This window comes from Diplotaxodon limnothrissa, linkage group LG2, assembly GCF_057381915.1.
Source record: "Diplotaxodon limnothrissa isolate DT_005_m linkage group LG2, D_limnothrissa_male_GT1.1, whole genome shotgun sequence".
Classification (NCBI taxonomy): Eukaryota; Metazoa; Chordata; class Actinopteri; order Cichliformes; family Cichlidae; genus Diplotaxodon; species Diplotaxodon limnothrissa.
The window spans coordinates 13,804,206-13,819,863 of NC_140597.1; the positions used below are offsets into that span (position 1 = coordinate 13,804,206).

The window sequence follows — 15,658 nt, forward strand, 5'->3', positions numbered from 1 at the left end:
GCAAAAAAAAAAAAAAAAAAAAAAAAGTCTCATCAAGTGTGATAAGTCCCAGCTGTGCTCTCCTCCTGTGTCCCATTCCCTTGTTATCCCTCAGTGTATTTTAGCCCTGTCTTTCTCTCTGTCAGTGTTGCGTCGCCCCCTCATGCTGTGTGTGTTTCCCTCTGTGCTCCTAGTCTCTTGTCTCCAGGTTTCTTAGAGTTTAGTTTCAGCTTGTTTTTTTGCAAGTTTGTTTTTGGAGTTTTGTCCTATAATTGCAATAAAGCAATTGAATTTACAAAAAAAAAAAAAGTGATTTAACTCACCTTTTTCTTTTTTAAAGAAACCTTTATTGCATTGAGATGTCAGTGTATTTATGCAAGTAGTCTTTTATTGCTAACAACAACTCAGCTTCAATCTGGGACATTATTTCTGTTTGCAATATTCAAATCCATACAAACACATTTATATTTGAGGTGAATTTCACAAAGTTTTAGTTTTTCTGGATTGAGCAGTTTGTGCCAGTGTTACGTTCCCCTGAGGGGTCTAGGCGGTGAGGGGAAAGTAACAAAAAGTGACCGGGTCAGAAAAAGGAGTCAAGGAGGCAAAAGGGTTAAATCAAAGAGTTTTATTAAAGTTCCCTTTCAAACTCAACTAAAAGAGACGGACAAGCCGCTATCACCATTTAAGAAAAACAAAACTCAGGCATTGGTCAATAAAGTAAAACGTAAGCCAAAAAGAAGGAGAGCAGCTCACTAGCTGCAAACCACAATAACACAGCTCACTAGCTGTAACCACTCTCACACACACACCTCACTAGCTACAAACACGCACAGCTCACTAGCTGCAACGGCACTCTGGCCCAGAGCTCACCTTTCCCTGGGCTTAAATCTCCTTAATTACTGACGTGAGTCAGCTGTGTAAAAGGGAAAGGTGGCACCTCAGGCAGAAGAGGTAGTGTGACACGCCCACACAGGCACCTTCAGGAGGAGGCCCAGCTAAGGCCGTAACACCAGTGAACAACTGTTTGAAACTTGCTGGTGGCAAGGAAACCCACTTTGTGTTGAATACAAAACGACATACGTTCCAGAGTCGTCTGTTTCTAATACCAGTTGTGCTAACAAGACAGCACAAAGACAGAAGGTGTATTTCAAGAGTTGTTTTTTCCCCTCTAATACTAAATAAAATGATTTATACATATCTACAACACACCCTTCTATATCAATTATATAATACTGCATGTATACTATGTACATAAACTAGTGTTGTAAAATAAACGTTTAAAGTTTCATTTGGTCTTCAAAGTTTACGTTTTTGATTTTGTCTCATTTCAGAGAAAAAAAAAAGTGAAACTATAAAACATACACAGATGCTCCAAATATTCAAACAAAAAGTGAGAGTGAACATGAAAGACATCTATCTTTAAACAACCAGGCAGGTCAGAATTGTTCACATAAGACACTAAAGACACTCAGCAGTTACAGAATCACTGCAATAATGAGACACAATCTTTAAATTCTTAAGAAATCCCTCATGTAGACGTTAAACGTGATTCTGAGTCCATGAGAGCCTGCAGATTTGTCTGTGCATCTGCAGTTACACAGCTTATCTAACAGAAGGAGATACTTCTACCTGCACAGAACACAGACGCACTGAGGAACCACATGAATGGTGCCAGACTCCAAAGCCAGGATAAAGAGGTTCAGTGAATGTGGTGTTGAAGGTGTGGAGGTGGATCAGAGAGTCACTGGAGACATTGTAGAAGGACAGAGTGCCAGCAGGACAGTCCACATACACTGCTACTCGCTTAGGGCCACAGGAAGGGGACAAGGAGGATGAGGGGTGAATGACTGATATTCTCTGATTGTGATACACAGTGTAGCCGCGGGCATTAGAGCAGTCCAGACTCCAGGACTGAGGATTCTCTCCAAATCTGCAGTTTTTTCGTTCTCCTTTCCTTGCAATTCCTCTGTAACTTACTGATATGTCAACCTCACCTGTCCACTCCACCTCCCAGTAACACCGACCATGTAAAACATCTTTACACAGCAGCTGACACCAGTCAACAAATCTGTCAGCATGATCGGGATATATGAAGTTGTTTCTCGTATGTGTCACCTTCATGTTATTCATAGACAGTTTGAGATTTTTGTTTATTGTATTTGTGTTGACTGTAAGTTTAGAGAGATCTGTCAAGAAAAGAGACAATGCAGCTGGAGTTAATCTACCAGCTGTTCCTTTAACACTTCACAATATCAGTGATAATCTTAAGAGAATGACACCAAAATATAAAGACAGCTTAATATTTACTGTTTTATCTTTATGAATTAAAAAAACAAAACACTTACACTTCTTCAATCCTGGTTTCAACCACTCTGCTCCAGCAGGTTCCACCCTGAAATGACAAATATCAGCACCATATCTTTCAACATGCAAAAACAGAAATTACATCCAGTGTATCAACACCCATTGTGCTCAGTCATTAACAATAATGTCATCTCATCGACCTTAGGTTTTCCAGTTTCCAGCGTTGATCCTTTACTCCAGTCTGAAGCTCTACTCCTGCATCCTCTGGATGATTGTAACTCAAGTCCAGCACTTTCAGATGAGAGGTGTTGGAGTTCAGAGCTGAGGCCAGAGAAGCACAGCCATCCTTTGTGATCAAGCAGCCCGAAAGCCTGGAGGCACACAAAATGAGGCTGGATAAGCTACTAAAGCAACAAAACGCTGACGTACTGTGATCTATCATTTAATTAAGCTGATTATTATCATCACATTTTGTTTCTTTAATTATAATCCAGACCATTAACTTCAACCAATAATCAGGTGTCCCAATAGAAAACGTAATAAAAATAAATATTATAATATAACAATGTAAGCAGAGAAACAGTCATCTTAATTCACAGTGTAAATACTGATTGCAGAGGCTAATCTTAACCTGAGAGTTTCCAGTTTGCAGTGTTGACTTTCCAGTCCAGTGGACAGTGCCTTCACTCCTGTATCCTTCAGGTTGTTGTTATTCAGGTCCAGCTCTCTCAGACTCGATGACTGGCAGGAGAGAGCTGGAGAAAGAGCTTCACAGCTTTTTTCTGACAGGTTGCAGACACTCAGTCTGAAAAGACAATAATGAATAGGACACAATGATTGGTTTGAATAAACAAATAATCTAAAAATGAGCATAAAATCTTATCAACTACAGTGGTATGCAAAAGTTTGGGCACTCCTGATAATTTTCATGTTTTTCCTTCATAAATCATTGGTTGTTTGGATCAGCAATAGTGTGCAATAGTTACTTAAACTAAATTAGGCAGGTGCATAAATTTGGGCACCCCAACAGAAAAATTACATCAATATTTAGTAGATCCTCCTTTTGCAGAAATAATGCCTCCAAACACTTCTTATAGCTTCCAATGAGAGTCTGGATTCTGGTTGAAGGTATTTTGGACCTTTCGTCTTTACAAAACATATCCAGTTCAGTCAGGTTTGATGGTTTCCGAGCATGGACAGTCACACCATAGATTTTCAATAATATTCAGGTCTGGGGACTGAGATGGCCATTCCAGAACATTGTACTTGTTCCTCTGCATGAATCCCTTAGTAGATTTTGAGCAGTGTTTAGGGTCTGGCGCAACATATTAGAAAACAAAATTGGCTTTTAAGTTATCTTACTGTCAAATCATACATTTTTATACAGATACTTTAAAAGTCTCAGATTATTTGTAAATAATAGGCTCAGATTATTTACAAACTCTACTGTACAATACATTTTTTCCCATAATTTTCTATGAGGGTCATAGTGATGTACAAATACAGGTAGATGTTTTGTTGAAATCACATCCCAGACAACTTACACAGGATCAAATTAGGTAAGGGTAAAGCACAGTAAGCTGAACTTTTCAGGGGACAGCACTAGTTCAGAATTCATACCTTGTGATTTAAAAGGCACTGAGAGAATTTTTAGATAATGTCTTGTATAAATAACTGAATTAAGAAAACCATGTACCCATAAATTGAATAAATATATTTGATTTATGCAAGCATGTATACTGTGGTTAAGTGCTCTATATGCCATTAGCAATCATGAAGTAACTCAAATGGCTCCAGATGGCCAAATATAAAAATGTTGGTACTTGTATCTGCTTTTAAAGGATCGATAAAGTTTTCTGCTGTGCTGTTTTACTCCCACAGCTATTCCTCAAAGTCACAACATTCAATTTAATTCAGTTTTATTTATACAGCATCATATCACAACAACAGTGTTCTCAAGTCACTTTATATTGTAAGGCATCCCCCCTTCAATAAATCTGTGGCTATATGAAAATCTGTGGCAATGTCAGACTCCCCCTCCCCAATCAGACCAGGAGTGACATGTTTAGCCGTATGTTCTCCTTAAATTGCTGGCTGTCTGAGTGGTGTCCCAGAAACGATGTGGGCTTCATAGATAATTGGCAGACCTTCTGGAGGAAACCTGGTCTTGTTAGGAGAGACGGCATTAATCCCACTTTGGATGGAGCAGTTCTCATTTCTAGAAATATGGACAAATTTATTAAACCCCCCAAAATATGACTATCCAGAGTTGGGACCAGGAAGCAGAGTTGCAGTCTTACACGCCTCTCTGCAGCTTCTCTCCTCCTGTTACCCCCCTAAAACCCCATTTCCATTGAGACTGTGTCAGCTCCCAAACAGACGAAAAACTAAAAACCAGCAATAAACAACTTAAACATAAAAAAATCACAAAGAAAGAACAATACAGTATCCACATCTGAAACAAAGAGTAAAACAGTGAAATGTGGATTATTAAATATTAGGTCTCTCTCCTCCAAGTCTCTGTTAGTACATGACTTAATAATTGATCAGCAAATCGATTTACTCTGCCTTACAGAAACCTGGTTGCAGCAGGATGATTATGTTAGTTTAAATGAATCAACACCCCCGAGTCATTCTAACTACCAGAAATCTCGAAGCACAGGCAGAGGGGGCGGTATGGCAGCAATTTTTCACACCAGCCTATCAATCAACGAAAGACTGAGACAGACTTTTAATTCATTTGAAAGCCTGATGCTTAGCCTTGTCCACCCCAGCTGTAAACCTCAGAAACCAGTCTTACTTGTTATCATCTATCGTCCACCTGGACCTTACACAGAGTTTCTGTCTGATTTCTCAGACTTTTTATCTGATTTAGTGCTCAGCTCAGATAGCATAATTATTGTGGGTGATTTTAACAATCATGTAGATGCTAAAAGTGACAGCCTCAACATGGCATTTAATCTGTTATTAGACTCAATTGGCTTCTCTCAAAATGTAAAAGAACCCACCCACCACTTTAATCACACTCTAGATCTTGTTTTAACATATGGCATAGAAACTGAACATTTAACAGTGTTTCCTGAAAACCCTCTCCTGTCTGATCATTTCCTGATAACATTTACATTTACAATAATTGATTACACAGCAGTGGAGAGTAGACTTTATCACAGTAGATGTCTTTCTGAAAGTGCTGTAACTAAGTTTAAGAATATAATCCACCTACAGTTATCATCTTCAATGCCCTGTACCAATACAGAGCAGAGCAGCTATCTGAACGCTACTCCAACAGAGGTCGATTATCTTGTTAATAATTTTACCTCCTCACTACGTACGACTCTGGATACTGTAGCTCCTGTGAAAACTAAGATCTCAAATCAGAAGTACCTGACTCTGTGGTATAGTTCCCAAACACGTAGCCTAAAGCAGATAACTCGTAAGCTAGAGAGGAAATGGCGTGTCACAAATTTAAAGGATCATCATTTAGCCTGGAGAAATAGTTTGTTGCTTTATATGAAAGCCCTCCGCAAAGCCAGAACATTTTACTATTCATCACTGACTGAAGAAAATAAGAACAACCCTAGGTTTCTCTTCAGCACTGTAGCCAGGCTGACAAAAAGTCAGAGCTCCAAAAACAAAAAGTTGAGCCAACCATCCCTTTAACATTAACTAGTAATGACTTCATGAACTTCTTCACAAATAAAATTTTTATCATTAGAGAAAAAATTACCAATAATCATCCCGCAGATGTAATATTATCTACAGCTACTCTTAGTACCATTGATGTTAAGTTAGACTCTTTTTCTCCAATTGATCTTTCTGAGTTAACTTCAATAATTACTTCCTCCAAACCATCAACATGTCTTTTAGACCCCCATTCCTACAAAATTGCTCAAAGAAGTCCTGCCATTAATTAATTCTTCAATCCTAAATATGATCAACTCATCTCTAATAATCGGCTATGTACCACAGGCCTTCAAGCTGGCAGTAGTTAAACCCTTACTTAAAAAGCCATCTCTAGACCCAGCAGTCTTAGCTAATTATAGGCCAATCTCCAACCTTCCTTTCATATCAAAAATCCTCGAAAGAGTTTCAGAGCTCATCACAGCACAGAAACAGCTTTAGTGAAGGTTACAAATGATCTTCTTATGGCCTCTGACAGTGGACTCATCTCTCCGCTTGTCCTGCTAGACCTCAGCGCAGCGTTCGATACTGTTGAGCATAATATTCTATTAGCACGATTAGAGCACACTGTAGGTATTTCAGGTACTGCGCTGCAGTGGTTTGTATCATATCTATCTAATAGACTCCAATTTGTGCATGTAAATGGAGAGTCCTCTTCACACACTAAGGTCAGTTATGGAGTTCCACAGGGTTCAGTGCTAGGACCAATTCTGTTTACATTATACATGCTTCTCTTAGGCAGCATCATCAGAAGTCATAGCATACATTTTCACTGCTATGCTGATGACACCCAGCTCTATCTGTCCATGAAGTCAGATAACACACACCAATTAGTTAAACTGCGGGAATGTCTTAAAGACATAAAGACCTGGATGGCCGCTAACTTTCTGCTTCTTAATTCAGATAAAACTGAAGTTATTGTACTCGGCCCTGAAAATCTTAAAAATGTGATATCTAACCAGATTCTTACTCTAGATGGCATTACCTTGGCCTCCAGTAACACTGTGAGGAACCTTGGGGTCGTTTTTGACCAGGACATGTCCTTCAATACACATATTAAACAAATATGTAAGACTGCTTTCTTCCATTTGCACAACATCTCGAGAGTTAGAAATATCCTGTCTCAGGGTGATGCTGAAAAAATAGTTCATGCATTTATTACTTCTAGGCTGGACTACTGCAATTCATTATTATCAGGATGTCCAAAAAACTCCCTGAAAGGCCTTCAGCTAATCCAAAATGCTGCAGCAAGAGTACTGACAGGGACTAGAAAGAGAGAGCAGATTTCTCCTGTTTTGGCTTCCCTTCATTGGCTTCCTGTTAAATCCAGAATTGAATTCAAAATCCTGCTCCTCACATACAAGGTCTTAAATAATCAGGTCCCATCTTATCGTAATGACCTTGTAGTACCATATTACCCTATTAGAGCACTTTGCTCTCACACTGCAGGCTTACTTGTTGTTCCTAAAGTATTTAAAAGTAGAACGGGAGGGAGAGCCTTCAGTTTTCAGGCCCCTCTTCTGTGGAACCAGCTTCCAATTTGGATTCGGGAGACAGACACTATCTCTACTTTTAAGATTAGGCTTCAAACTTTCCTTTTTGCTAAAGCATATAGTTAGGGCTGGATCAGGTGACCCTGAATCCTCCCATAGTTATGCTGCAATAGACGTAGGCTGCTGGGGGATTCCCATGATGCACTGAGTTTTCCTTTCCAGTCACCTTTCTCACTCACTATGTGTTAATAGACCTCTCGGCATTGAATCATATCTGTTATTAACCTCTGTCTCTCTTCCACAGCATGTATTTCATCATGTCTTCCTTCTCTCACCCCAACCGGTGGCAACAGATGACCCCGCCCCTCCCTGAGCCTGGTTCTGCTGGAGGTTTCTTCCTGTTAAAAGGGAGTTTTTCCTTTCCACTGTCGCCAGAGTGCTTGCTCATAGGGGGTCATATGATTGTTGGGTTTTTCCTCTGTATCTACTGTACAATATAAAGTGCCTTGAGGCGACTGCTGTTGTGATTTGGCGCTATATAAATAAAATTGAATTGAATATGTAAAGAGCAGAGTTTTTTGCACACACTGAAAATCCTCAAAAAGGAAACAAAGATACCAAAAAGAGAAAAATTAAAAATAATCATAAGAACTGACCTCAGAGTTTCTAACTTTCGTAACGAATGCTCTAGTCCATCTGACAACAGTTGTACTCCTGAGTCCCCTGGATTATTGTAGCTCAAGTCCAGTTCTTTCAAGTGGGTAAGGTTAGAGTTGAGAGCTGAGACAAGATACCTACAGCCATCCTCTGTAATCTGACAGCCTGACAGTCTGCCGAACAAGAAAACAACACAAGTCCAATTTATTTTCATTTTCTATTTTCAGTATCCCGAGCTGAAAAATTTGTAAAGGATGGTGCTTAGTTAGGGATGAAAGAGGGAGGACACATGACACTCATTGTGATTCCATAACCTGTTTTTTCACAGGTTAAAGATTGTTACATGTCTGATCTGACCATATCAGTTATTTATATTATTTATCCATACCTTAGAGTCTCCAGTTTCCAGTGTGGGCTCCCCAGTTCAACAGAAAGTGCTTTCACCCCAGAATTCTGCAGTATGTTGTTACTCAGGTCTAGCTCAAGCAGACTAGAGACTGGGTTACTGAGAACTGAAGTCAGAGCTTCACAGCTTGTCTTTGAGAGGTTACAGTCAGTCAGTCTAAAAACAGAATGTGAAAAAACAAACAAACAGATTTTTAAATACTGAAACAAAAGAAATGCTGCTTTCCTGTTTTCAATAAATGTGTACCTGTCTGTGTACTTACATGGCTTTTTTGGAGGCTTTGATCACTGGCAGCAGCCTCAGAAGAGCCTCCTCCGAAGCAGAGTATTTCTTCAGGACAAACTCATCCAGATCATTTTCTGATGACAGTAAGATGAAGACCAGAGCTGACCACTGGGCAGTAGACAGTTTATCCACAGAGAGGGTTCTTGAACTCAGGGACTGTTGGATCTCCTCCACTAGAGAACGGTCATTCAGTTCATTGAGACAGTGGAACAGATTGATGCTTTTTTCTGCAGACAGATTCTCACTTATCTTCATCTTAATGTACTGGACTGTTTTTTGATTGGTTTCTGAACTGCTTTCTGTCTGTGTCTGCAGGCCTTTTAGAAGATCCTGATTTGACTGCAATGAAAGACCCAGGAGGAAGCGGAGGAACAAGTCCAGGTGTCCATTTGGACTCTGCAAAGCATTGTCCACAGCACGTTGGTAGAAGTCTGTTTTTACAATCTTATTTTTAGGCGTTTCAGATGTCTGAGATGCTGTTTGTTCCTCTGGTAGCACGCTGACTCCAGAGTTGATGAAGGCCAGATGGACATGAAGAGCAGCCAGAAACTCCTGAACGCTCAGATGGATGAAGCAGAACACTGGGTTCTGATATAGCCCCTTTTCCTCTTTAAAGATCTGTGTGAACACTCCTGAGCACACTGAGGCTGCTCTAATATCAATGCCACACTCCGTCAGGTCTGATTCATAAAAGATCAGGTTTCCTTTCTCTAGCTGGTCAAAAGCCAGTTTTCCCAGAGATTCAATCATCCTCTTGCTTTCTGGACCCCAGTGACAATCTGTCTCAGCACCACCATCATACTTGATCTTCCTTACTTTGGACTGAACCACCAGGAAATAGATGTACATCTCAGTCAGAGTCTTAGGTAATATTCCTCCCTCTCTGGTTTTCAACATATTCTCCAGAACAGTAGCAGTGATCCAGCAGAAGACTGGGATATGGCACATGATGTGGAGGCTTCGTGATGATTTGATGTGGGAGATGATCCTGCTGGCCTGTTCCTCATCTCTGAATCTCTTCCTGAAGTACTCCTCCTTCTGTTCATCGGTGAACCCTCTGACTTCTGTCACCATCTGAACAAACTCAGGAGGAATCTGACTGGCTGCTGCAGGCCGTGTGGTTATCCAGACATGAGCGGAGGGAAGCAGTTTCCCCCTGATGAGGTTTGTAAGAAGCACACCCACTGAGGCGGACTGTGTAATATCAGTTAGAGTTTCACTGCGGTGGAAGTCCAGAGGAAGTCGACACTCATCCAGACCATCCAAGATGAACACAACTTGGAAGTGTTCAAACCAGTAAATTCCTGCTTTTTTGGTTTCAGTAAAGAAGTGATGAACAAGTCCCACCAAGCTGAACTTTTTCTCTTTCAACACATTCAGCTCTCTGAATGTAAATGGAAATGTAAACTGGATGTCCTGGTTAGCTTGTTCTTCAGCCCAGTCTAGCGTAAACTTTTGAATTAAGACTGTTTTCCCAATGCCAGCCACTCCTTTTGTCAGCACTGTTCTGATTGGTTCATCTCTTCCAGGTGACTTTTTAAAGATGTCTTCTCGTCTGATTGTTGTTTCTGATCTGTCTGGCTTCCTGGATGCTGTTGCGAGCTGTCTGACCTCATGTTCATTATTGACTTCTGCAGTCCCTCCCTCTGTGATGTAGAGCTCAGTGTAGATCTGATTCAGAAGGGTTGGGTTTCCTGCTTTAGCGATCCCCTCAAACACACACTGGGACTTCTTCTTCAGATTACTTTTAAGTTTACGTTGACATTGTGGAGCAAAAAGTTCTAAATGGACAGAAATTGCATCAGTGAGCAAAAATCTACCAAATAAAAGCACAAACAAAGTTTACAGTTGTAACAGTACTGTATATGCCTTGTGAACAGTAGGTGCTGTTATTTTCCCATCTTGGGATAATAATGGCAGAAGAATTCAGAAGGTAGCAGAAATATAATGAAGTACAACAGAATATGCTGTTATGGTTCTTCTCTTGTTATCAATAAAAGAGTAAATGAACCAGTAATTTAAGAATTAAAGTAAAAAAAAAAAACGAATTTGAAAAAAAAAAAAACCCAAAAAAACAGTGTAGTATAATTTCTTGTTCGTTTAGTGTTATTGGATACACTTAGAAGAGATTCTCATTTAATCTAAAATGTTCAGTTCCTATTTTGGGAATGAGAGTGTAACCTAGGTTATTTTCACATTTTTCCATAGCAACTGTGATTCAAGTCCAATGTGGTGGATGACACTTGAGCAACCTCTGCATGGTGTCATGTGACAAAACTCCTTAAAAAAAGATACTGAACATTTTATTGATCCTTGCAGGCAGCGCAATTTATAAGTGCAAGTAAATAAAGGACATTTCATATCCTTCTTTTTTAATGTGTTACTGTAACCAATTATAGACCACCTAATTTGAAGTCTAAATCTACTGAAACAAGGTACCAGCAGCAGCAGCGCAATAGTAGTGACACGTAAGCATAAATGTAGCTCAGGTAGTGTTTTCACTGGAAATTTCAGTATAAAACAACTGCTAAATACTTTATTTTAACAACACCTAAAGTAACTAAAACTGGTAATTCTTTAGGAACTGCACAATAATATCACATTATGAAACATATTTTACATAACAAGAAAGAGAAACTGTCAAAAAGTTAACAGAAGGAGAGGGAGAGAGAGCCTGAGCCCGAGGACGGCCATTGCAGGGACAACCGCAACCCCTACTCAGAGAAGAGCAGAGGAGAGCCCCGCAGGCTCCACCAGAGCAGTCTGAGCTCCAGGCACACAGACCCGAGACCCAAGTGCCATCCACCCCGCAGCAGGGGCCCAACAGTGCCAGGGGGCCCATGTCCCGCCAAGCAGTTTAATTTTATTTATACAGTGCCAAACACAACAGTAGTCACCTCAAGGCGCTTTATATTTTATACCAGGGGTGGGCAAATCCAGGCCTCGAGGGCTAGTGTCCTGCAGGTTTTAGATATCACCCTGGTTCAACCCACCTGAATTAAAGGATTAGTTCATTACTAGGCCTCTGGAGAACTACAAGACATGTTGAAGAGGTAATTTAGCCATTTGATTCAGCTGTGTTGGATCAAGGACACATCTAAAACCTGCAGGACACCGGCCCTCGAGGCCTGGAGTTGCCCACCCCTGTTTTATACTGTAAGGTAAAGACCCTACAATAATACAGAGAAAACTCCAACAATCAAACGGCCCCCTTGAGCAACAACTTGGTGACTGTAGGAAGGAAAAAATCACTTTTAACAGGAAGTAAACTAAAAACTGAGACCAGGTTCAGAGAGGGGCAGCCATAGTTAGTGAAAAAACTAAGACCACTCAGTGCATAGGAGGTCTCTGAATGGTCTGGATATGGACCACCAGTGACGCTGACCCCAGCCAAATCCAAAACCAGTGAAAAAAGAAAACATCAGAAAGGATGAGGAGAGAAAAATGTCAGTTTCTCCACCTTTTGGGTGTTGCCTCATTGTTCCCCTTCTAGTACACCTGTTGTTATTTCTTGAACATCAAAGCAGTTGAAACAATCCCCAGAAGTTGAATTAACCTGTTCCTTTGTTATTTTTTGGGCAGCGTTGTTTCTTTGGTACTATATTGCTATTAGATGCTGACAGTTTGCAGACATGCCTGGGTTTGTCTCATGCACTAGGGAACTTAAATTGCATTGCTGTAGAAATTATATCATGATGCGACCCTTATATCACATACTAACTTATATTTACCATAGACAATATGATATTGCACAGCCCTATTTAAGAATTTCTACACTCACAAAAATCAGTTATTAGGTTTTTTTTGGGGGGGGGGTTAGGACCAAAACTGCTAATGTGATGAGTGCTAATGTGCTAAGTGAGGAATTTTCTAAATAAAAGACAGAATCGGTATATGGTTCAGGAACTGAATTTTTAAATAATTGCACCCAAACAGATCAAATATAGTACAATGTGCAATTTCTGTCAACTGCTCATCCATGAAAACACTGATAAATGACTGCAATGATCTGTCACATTTACTGATCAGGCTCATTTTACTTACTGTTCTGCAGATAGTCAGCCATGCCGTTCTGTTCCATTTTCCTCAGGAAATGCAGGGCGAGCTTCACCAATGCCTCTCTGTTCTTGTGTTCTTCACCCTCGCCCCCCAGCAGCATCTCTTCCTCCATCTGACTCTCTGAGTTATCTGGAAACAACACCTTCTGGATCTTCTTCAGCTCATTTTTCACAAAAGTGATAATGTTGTCCTCCAGCAGCTTGAACAGGATATAACAATTAATGAAACCAGATTTAAATCATCACAATGACCATCAGACACAAGTGCAGCATGGAGATGACTGAGAATAAAACACATGTAAAAGAAGTTGTTGTACACACCATAAAGATAAAGACTGAGTCCGGATGTGATTGATGCTGCTGGGCAGGCTGATCACTTGGAGCCTCTGTACTTTCCTCGTCAAATCTGGAAGAATTGTGAAAAATTAGCTCCCATCATATCTGTTCACACAAAAACAACCACAAGGCAAAGGTCCATCTAGTAACATTTGGTCTCAAACAGTGAATGTGAGTGACTGTGAGCAGTGAGTGATGCTGAAGCTTTTAAGAATTAACAGGTTTCTGTAGCTTTCAGCATCCTCAGCTGGGTCTAGTCCTAACAGCTTGCACTAACTCCCCCTCCTTCACTGTAAACCTCTGAAGTTCTCTGAAGCAAGTCATCTACAACCTCCTACTGCTCCTCTTTAGGTTCTCCGACTGGTTATACTGGAAACTTCAACGTTTCACTAAGATGAGCGCTAGTATTCAGTTTTCACTATCATCCTGAAGTACTTACGCCTCGTTAACAGAGTCGAGTTCATCGCTGGAGTTATGAAGAACAGATTCATCGCACGTTGTGGGTGCTGATGAATCAGGTTCAGAAGATGCTGGTATCTGTTGTAACCTGAATAACAGCAGATAAGGTTAAATGAAGAAGAAAAGATGCCCCTTGGCTGCAGTGAGTGACAGATGTTATTGTAAACAGCTGATGTCTAGCTTGGTGGACAGATGTGCTACCACTACATCTCTATGTTCAGGTTTCTTTTAGTCACAACATTCTCAACCACATGCTTCGTCTCCTTGCAGCTCTGTAGAGACAAAGACAATGAATAATTAGTAAGATGTAATGCAACGACTTACTGTTTCACAAATAATCTTTGTAATAAATTCACGATCGCATCCATGATCCAGTTTTTTATGAAGGATAACCAGCTGCATATGGGCAAGAAAACACATAATTACAATGAACAGCATGAAGTTAATTAACTCCTGGTTAAAATGTTTTATTTGCTAAAGTCCAGTTAAATATTTCTGGTAGCTTTCCATCCTTACCCTTCATTAGCAGGCAGGTTCTGACTGTTCTCTGTATCTCGGCTGAAATCAATATATCGCTCATTTGAGCTGCTGCTCATCGTGGACACACAGACGGGTTCAGGTTTAGGAGATTTTTTTCTCCGATGTTTCCTGATAAAATATCGGTAAATGTATCAAAGGTCACACATTCAGCTTAACTGTAAAACATTTTAATAGAGAATAAATTATTAAGTTTTAATGCTGACAACAACTCACTTTGTGTCTTGTGATCCTTGTTTGAAGTCAATATGTCGCTCATTGGACTGGTCGCTCATCATTGACACACAGCTGGGTCCGGGGAACAATAGGAAATGTATCAAAGGTCACAAATTCAGTTTAACTGTCACAGATTAAAATAATATAATAAATAAATACAGTGGTTTGAAAAGTATTTGCCTCCTTTTCTTTGTAAAATTTACATGTTTCTGGCACACACTTGACTGCAGTCTACGCTGCCAAGGGTGGCACAACCAGTTATTAGGTTTAGGAGAAAGTACTTTTTCCACAAAGGGCAGGTAGATTTGATAGATTTTTGGCCTAAATAAATTTAAATTTAAACAACTCACCTTGTCTCCACTGGTGCTTGTTTGAAATCAATATATCGCTCATTTGAGCTGCTGCTCATCGTGGACACACAGACGAGTTCAGGTTTAGGAGATTGTTTTCTCTGACGTATCCTGATAAAATATTGATAAATGTTTCAAAGGTCACATATTCAGCGTAACTGTTAAGTTTTAATGCTGACAAAAACTCACTTTGTTTCCTGTGCTCCTTGTTGGAAATCAATATAGCGCTCATTTGATTGGTCGCTCATCACGGACATACAGTTGGGTTCAGATTCACGGTGGGCTGTGTGGGGTCTGTGCTGCTTCTCTGGGCTTCACACACACAGTTTTACATGTGAATAAAAATGATGGTGCAGTGATTTAAATGCAGAGCTGTAGCATGCAGAAGAGTCCCTGGCAGTAAAGAAAGTCATCTGACCTCTGAGCTTTGGTGATCTCGTCTCCACACAGAGTGGCTTTAGAGGGAGGAGGAAGCTCCACTTTGTTCTCACACAGCGACATCACAGAGTCAGCTGAAGCACAGAAACCTGCAGAAAAAAAAAAGATTTCTCCTCATTCTGAGTGTCACAAACTCACCGCTCTGAGTGAAGCAAATCAGAGTCAGAGCCCAGCAGTGAACCGTAGGCCTTACTCACCTCTACACGGAGACAATCATCTGCAGCTTCACAAAGACATAAAATGAAAGTAAATAATAACCAGGAAGCGATGACGTCACTGCAGGCTGCTACGACTCTTCTTTTATTCTTTTAAACATGTAGGAGCAATACTGCCCCCTGCTAGGCTGGAGTGGGCAGGATAGGCAGGATTTTTAAATGGGTCAAGAAATTCATCCACAAAAACATAAAAAAGAGCTACTTTACTGTGCTTCATGTCACTCCATCAAAGTTTGTTCATAAC

The 15,658-nt window shown here is 40.3% G+C and overlaps 1 protein-coding gene across 1 annotated transcript; it reads right to left on the minus strand.

Annotated features, from left to right (window-relative positions):
- Positions 1 to 1,581: 1,581 nt before the first annotated feature.
- LOC146638282 (uncharacterized) lies at positions 1,582 to 15,425 on the minus strand. The gene is made up of 17 exons (XM_085360855.1): positions 15,397 to 15,425; positions 15,180 to 15,288; positions 14,951 to 15,073; positions 14,762 to 14,872; positions 14,412 to 14,483; positions 14,175 to 14,306; positions 13,983 to 14,054; positions 13,639 to 13,746; positions 13,185 to 13,269; positions 12,850 to 13,063; positions 8,783 to 10,586; positions 8,503 to 8,676; positions 8,114 to 8,287; positions 2,915 to 3,088; positions 2,484 to 2,654; positions 2,325 to 2,371; positions 1,582 to 2,165 (listed from the first exon to the last, which is right to left on the minus strand). The coding sequence occupies exons 2-17, from the start codon at positions 15,260 to 15,262 to the stop codon at positions 1,582 to 1,584; spliced, it is 4,128 nt and encodes a 1,375-aa protein (XP_085216981.1). The 5' UTR covers positions 15,263 to 15,288; positions 15,397 to 15,425.
- Positions 15,426 to 15,658: the final 233 nt, after the last annotated feature.